Here is a 7023-nt window from a genome sequence, read left to right on the forward strand (position 1 = left end):
TGAAAGAATAAATGCTAAAATATTAACAGCATTTATCTCTGGAGGAGACAGTTATTTTTGTATATCTGTCATTTCTGATTTTCTACAAGAAGCATGGATTACGGGTATAAATTTTCAAGAGGACAAAGATGCTAACAATATATCAGTAAATGAAAACACAGATTGCAAAACAGTATGCACTGTATGACACCAAATTTGTAAAACAAAAAGATACATTAAATTTATCTTTAAATTTATGTATATTAGATATTCCATAAGAAAGCAAAAAGGACAAATAGTAGTAGTTGGCCAGGCGCGGTAGCTATGCCTATAATCCTAGCACTTTGGGAGGCCAAGGTGAGAAGATTGTCAGGTGAGAGGATTGTCTGAGCCCACAGGTTTGAGACCAGCTTGGGCAACTTGGCAAGACTACGTCTCTACAATAAATCAAAAATTTAGCCAGGCATGGTGGCACACGCCTATGCTACTTGGAAGACTAAGGTGGAAGGATCTCCTGAGTCCAGCAAGGCGAGGCTGCCATGGCTGTGCCACTGCACTGCTGTGCTACTACGCTCCAGGCTGAGTGACAGAATGAGACTCCAATCCAAAAATAAATAAATAAACAAATAATAGTAGTTATCCCTGGAAAAGGGATTGTGACTAATTTTCTTTTTTTTTTTTAATTTTGAACACGTATTATTTTTACATGTCTTTAAAACTAATAATAACAGTTTTTTAAAAACCACAAACTGAGATTCTTAATAAGAAAAAAGGGGAGGAGGCCCCCATTTCCATGACCCCCGACTCCCCAGCATCCCACACTGCCACCCTCTCCCCATCAAGGTCTTACATTTTAGGAAGAGCAATCGTTCTGGAGAGGGGCCGATTTTCAACAAGGCACCAGGCTTGGTGTTGGAGGCGCCTGAGAGCTGGCAGTTCATGTCTGTAACAAATGGTGACAGGTGAGTGCCTGGAGCTCACTGAGCAGCACAAAGAAGACATACTAAAAATCCTGCCCAACTGGAGATCTGAATAACTGCTCTCCAAGAATCGCATGCAAATTTAAGCAGGAAATGCAAATCTGCAGCGACAGAAAAATTCCAGGTGAGTAAGTCGTCCTGCAGGCCAGTGTGAGCGTGTGTGAGCCCCTGAGTGTGTTCTATACTCCCAGAGGGAGGCCATCCCCAGGCAGAAATGCAAATTCTGGGGTGAAGGTGGAACACAAGTGATTGGAAAGGGCTCAGTTCTCAGAAAGAAAAAGGGTGGGAGGCTAGCCCAGTAAGAGGCACAGAGGGCTCCCTGGGCCCTACACTTGCAGTTCCCTCTGTCTGTGTGCCCCCAACTCTCCCAAGCACTCCTCGCAGGGGCTTGTGGAGATAGGTGGGCAACCTGCCCCCAGGAACCTCCCCTCCCTCCCAGAACTCCAGAACCACATGGCCTAGGTGATAACACACCAGACAGGAGGTCAAACTTCTCAAACCTAATAGGCCAAACACGTTATTCCCTCTAATCCTTAATGTTTGCTCCCTCCCTTCCTTCCTTTTTAGAGACAGGCACCCAGGCATTGGTATGATCATAGCTCACTGCATGCTCAAACTCCTGCGCTCAAGTGATCCTCCCATCTCAGCCTCCCAAATAGTTGGGGCTATAGGCATGTACCATGGCACTACTCTAATTATTTTATTTTTCGTAGAGAGGAGGGGCTCACTTTGTTGCCCAGGCTGGTTTTGAATTCCTGGCCTCAAGCGATCTTCCCTCCTTGGCCTCCCAAAGTACTGGACTTATAGGCGTGAGCCACTGTGCCCAGCCTTCAATGTTCTTTCATTTCAGAAAAAAGAGCCAGGCTCAGTGGCTCACGGCTGTAATCCCAGCACTTTGGGAGGCGGAGGCGAGAGGACTGCCGGAGCCAGGGAGTTTGAGACCGGCCTGGGCAACATGGCAAGACCTCATGTCTATAATAAATCACAAAATTAGCCAGGAGTGGTGGCGTGCACCTGTAGTTCCAGCTACTGGGAAGGCTAGCAGGTCGAGGCTGCAGTAGCTGTAAGCGTGCTGTTGCACTCCAGCCTGGGCAACAGAATGAGAGTCCGACTCAAAAAAAAAAAAAAAAAGGAAAGAAAAAGACAAAGGCAACTTCCTCCTGCTAGTTGCCCAGGCCCAAATCCTTGATCTCTCTCTTCCTCCCTCCCTGACTACTCCATATCCACCCCTGTTGACCCCTTTGCTGTGCCTTCGACATGCCTACCTCACCTCAGGCCCTTTGTATCCACTTTTTCCTCTGTCTAGGATACCTTAACACAGATGTCACAGCAACAATAATAGCTAACAGTGCTTATCATGCCTGAGCACTTTATTTGTACATTTAATCCTTACAACCCCTGAGAGGAGACTATGTCATTGTCTCCACTTTACAGATGTGGAGACAGAGGCATAAAAAAATTAGGTGCCTTGCCCAAGATGGCAGGGTTTGGAAGCGGTAGACCTGGGATGGGCACCGGACAGCCTGGCTTCAGAGGTTGTGCACATGACCCCTGTGCTCTCCGGCCCTTCAGAACCGCAGAATGCCTCCTTCAGGTCACCTCAAGTGTCCCCTTCTCAGAGGTCTTCCGAACTGTCCCGTATACGACTCCTCCTCCTTGTCACCATCTCGTCCTCCTTCTTACCTGGCTTTATTATTCTTCATAGCAGTTCTTGTCACCTGACATATACTTGTGTGTTGTCTGTCTTTCCCCCCAAAAGACTGTGAGCACCACAAAAGGAGAAGGAACTTTGTTTTGTGCCCTGCTGTGCCCAGCTCAATACGTGTTTGAAATGAATTGTAATAGCCGAGATGAATCAATCAATCAATCAATCAACGGTCAAATCTTTCTGAATATCTGCTTTGTGCCATGCCCTGCAGTGACCTCAGAGTTGGACTCAAAGCTGGTTCCTGCCCTTCAGGCATTCATGAGGGGCATGGGTGTCCATCTCATGAATACCCCCAGGCAGGACACTGGCAGGCCCTGAAGAGGGAAGGGCAGAGTGGGGATGGCCAGGAGAGGGAGTGAGCCGGGCCGGGACTGCAGGGAGTAGCTTCCAAGGTGAGCACAGCTGTGCCAGCCTTCCTGGCAGGGGTTCTGGGCCTTGGCTTCAGTCAGAGGAAGAGCTGGCCATGCCAGCCAGAAGCCTGAAGCAGGCAAGGTTGAGGTGCAGAGGGATCCCAGGAGTGGGCTGAGGGGCAGAAGCAGGGCAGTGTGGCTGGCGCGAGACAGGTCTCAGGAAGGGTCTCAGGAAGGGCAGGAGGTGAGGCTGTGGGGGTGGGTCGGCGCCAGGCCCAGGAGCTCCTGACTGCCCACCCAAGAGCCTCTGTGTGGGAGATGATCTTTGCGCTTGTCTCTGGGCGAAAGGGCGCTAGGGGAGTTAAGGACACCAAGTTGGTCCCGTGGAGACTTACTTTCCTTAAGGCGGACGTCCAGGGGCGTCTGTAACGTGCTCTGCAATGCCACCATGAGGCCCTTAAAGAAGCTCTTGACGGGCTCGAAGGAGAGGGGCATGGGGTGGCACAGCTCCCCAAGGCTCATCTGCCACTGCAGCTCCTGCTCAGTGGCCATGTATGCCCGTGCAGGCACACGGGGGCCAGGGTGGCTCTCGCTGTAGACCACGTCCCAGTCTCTACCTCCACACTCAGGAACGAAGTCACAGCAGCTCGCCCAGATCCCACCCTGGCTTCTGCGTCAGCCCAGGCGTGCCCTCAGGAGCAGAGCCCTGGAGCGACCACACAGCAGTCCCCAAGGTGGGAGACACCGCGGTCTGGTGTCGGTGCTGGCACTGGTGAGGCCTCCCTTCCCTTCCGCCACCTGCCATCCTTCCTTCCCTCCATGTTCATTGAGGCCTTCTCTGTGCTAGCCTCACGGAGGGAGGAGTCTGGCTCTGATGGGCTGACACAGGAGCCCCTCCCTGTGAGGCTTCAGTCTCCCAGACACAGTGATGGGGTCTGCCTCAGGTACAAAAAGGGTGAGGGCCAGTCCTTCTGGGAAGGAAGCCCGGAGGCTTGTCCAAGGAGGGGGTGGGAATCCATGTTTCAGGAGGGACCCTGGAAGGTTCAGCTGGAATGCTGGCTGAGGGGGTGTGGGTCCTGTTTTCTGCTTGGCTTGCACCCCTTAAATACCATCCTATGTTGTGTGGCTTTGCTAAGAAGAAACCAGAAAAGTCACTCTCCCCCGTGGTGCAGGCGTGTGACGAGACACCTCCAACCCAAAGCGTGGATTTGGAAGTGAGGGTGAATGGTAGCGGTGGCAGTGAGTGGTTCTGGGGTGGGTGTGAGCTGTGAAGACTTAACCAGGAGAGGCACAGTGGGGTCTCCACTGACATAAACCCTTGCTGTGTCTTCCGTCCTGACCCTGGCCCTCCTGGAGATCCCTGTGAACGAACTACCTAATACTGTTTCACAGACTCCTTTCTTGTGTCAAACAGTGTCCGTGGATTCTCGTGTCTGCAGGTGAGACCCTTAACTGACTTTCTGAAGGGCTGTCCTGGGCAAGGAGTTGGAAGGCGGCAGGCCGCCTCAGCTGAGTGGGCCTTGGCTGGTGCAGTGCTGCCCGGGAAGGGGTAGGCAGATGGTGCCGCAGGAGGCAAGGAGGGCGGGGACCGGCACTTGGCTGTCAGGCAGAGGCAGGCCCCACCTGGCAGGACACTGTCCATTGGGACAGGGCTGTGGGATGGCCTCCAAGCCCATCCAGTCTAGGAGGCTGAGGCTCTAGTGTCCATCCTCATTTCAGTGGGGACCAGGGCTAGGCTCACACCCAGAGGGCTAGTATGGAGCTGGCCTGGGCGTGAGGACACTAGCAGGAGGTCCGGGAAGGTCAGGGAGGAGCCCCGGGGAGGTGGGAGGGGTACTCAGAGGGCAAATGGGTGGGATGGGACTGCGGACAAATGCCAAGTGAAGACGAATGTCACCACCCGGTAACCCCAAACTCCAGCATCTAACACAGGGCCTGACCAATAGTAGGTTCTCGATACACATTTATGATAGAAAAGTGAGTGAACGAGACTTAGTACAAATGTTTCTTGCCTCTGCAGATTCAGAAGACAGCCCAACAGCATCCTGGGCCTACTTCCAATCTCCGTTCCAGGGGCATCTCTCAGACCCAGCTGTTTTTCTCCATCCCCACTGCCCCTACCCTGGTCCAGACCACCTCCATCTCTCCTCCTGGACTTTCTGGCCTCCTCTCAAATGCCCTTCCAGCCTCCAGTCCTGGCATCCCAGTCCATCCTCCACCCTAACACCAAAGTGACTTTGCCAAAGCACTGGCCTGACCATGTTAATGCTTTTATCTCTCAGTTCAAAGCACTTCCCTGGGTCCAGCCTCTTTCCAGGACAAAGTCTAAGCCCCATGGCCTGCCACATAAAGTTCCTGACCTTCAGATCCAGTGGCCTCTCTCAATGCCCCCTCCCTTACAAACCCATCCTCCTCAAGCTGGCCTGAACCCCAGGTCGTTCTCCAGCCTGCCAAGCTCTCACAGGTGCACAGTTCCATTTTGCCTGGGATATTCTTCTGCTTCGTCCCTCTGTATATACACTCAGTGAGCTCCTACTCATTTTCCAGCTCCACCATCACCTCTTCCTAGAAATCTTTCCAGGCTGCCCCCACCCCCAGAGAGTTAGACATTTCCTAGACACCTTTTTGCTAGCTTGCCTAAGCTATATTGTAGATAACCGATTCTGAGCATGTCAGCTATGAGCTCCTAATGTTCAGCGGAGGCCTGGCTCAGAATGCGTTGAGGAGTAAATAAAAGAGCAAATAGAAGGAAGGATGATGAATGATTCACATCAGTAGCTTTGGCACGAGATAATCTTTAAAAAAGAGAGACAGATGTGAAAGTCCTGAAACTGATGACGCAAGGATAGCATTCTTCTCCATGGAAGCATTCCTTTGTATTAGCAATCCTTAAAAATTACCATGATTTAAAAAGAAACAGGCCGGGCTCAGTGGCTCAGCCTGTAATCCCAGCACTTTGGGAGGCCAAGGCGAGTGGATTGCCTGAGCCCATGGGTTCAAGATCAGCCCAGGCAACTTGGCGAGACCTTGTCTCTACAATAAATAAAAAAGTAGCTGGGCGCTGTAGCATGCCCCTGTAGTTCCAGCTACTTGGAAGGCTGAGGTGGGAGGATTGCCAGAGCCCAGCGGGTCAATGCTGGGGTGGCCATGAGCGTGTGTGCCACTGAACTCCAGTCTGGGCAATGGAGTGAGACTCCAACTCAAAAAAAAGAAAAAGAAACAAACAAACAAGTGGACGGCTTTGTGCAGCCCATCCCTCTTAAAGTACAATACCCACTGTGCCTAGGAGTGCACTTCACCCAATTTGGCTGAAATAGTTAACACAATGAGACAAAAGTTAGGTACTGTGGCTCACGCCTGTAACCCCAGCACATTGGGAGGTGGATGCAAGAGGACTGCCTGAGCCCAGGGGTTCGAGTCCAGCCTGGGCAACTTGGCGAGACCTCATCTCTACAATAAATCAAAAAAATTAGCTGGGCATGGTGGAGCGAGCCTGTAATTCCAGCTACTTGAAAGGCTGAAGTGGAAGGATCACCTGAGCCCAGCAGATCGAGGCTGCGGTGACCATGAGCATGCCACTGCACTCCAGCCTGAGCAATAGAGTGAGACTCCGACTCAAAAAAACAAAACAAAACGAAACAAAACCTATGAGATACAAGCTGAACTGACTGAGGCCACAGAAAGGCGCAAGAGTGGAGATACCCAACAGGGGACTAGCTTGGCTGGTTTTGTACTGGCTGATTTACTCATCTGCCTTGTTTCCCAGCCAGAGCCCATGTTGATCTGTGGTTAGATTCAGCGCCACCTTTAGTTTACCCTGCCTTGTCTCACAGCCTTAAAAGTGTCTTATAGAGGCCATCTAATTCTGCAAGATTTTTCTTTACAGTGAGAAAAATGAAGTCAAGAGAAAACTAAGCCGGGCTCGGTGGCTCAGCCTATAATCCCGCGCTTTGGGAGGCTGAGGTGAATGGATTGCCTGAGCTCGTGGGTTCGAGACCCACCTGGG

General features: G+C 51.6%; 1 protein-coding gene across 1 annotated transcript in view; it reads right to left on the reverse strand.

The window, feature by feature from the left end:
* Nucleotides 1-829: 829 nt before the first annotated feature.
* TRIM14 (tripartite motif containing 14) overlaps nt 830-7023 on the reverse strand; it is a gene marked incomplete at both ends in the record, with an annotated part of 22030 nt that continues 15836 nt past the window's right edge. The window contains 2 exons of the mRNA XM_021710427.1: nt 830-922; nt 3413-3576. Of these exons, the coding sequence (XP_021566102.1) occupies nt 830-922; nt 3413-3576 (257 nt within the window). The remainder of the gene's footprint in view (nt 923-3412; nt 3577-7023) is intronic.

This window comes from Carlito syrichta, unplaced genomic scaffold, assembly GCF_000164805.1.
Source record: "Carlito syrichta isolate Samal-C Ts95f unplaced genomic scaffold, Tarsius_syrichta-2.0.1 Scaffold288937, whole genome shotgun sequence".
Classification (NCBI taxonomy): domain Eukaryota; kingdom Metazoa; phylum Chordata; class Mammalia; order Primates; family Tarsiidae; genus Carlito; species Carlito syrichta.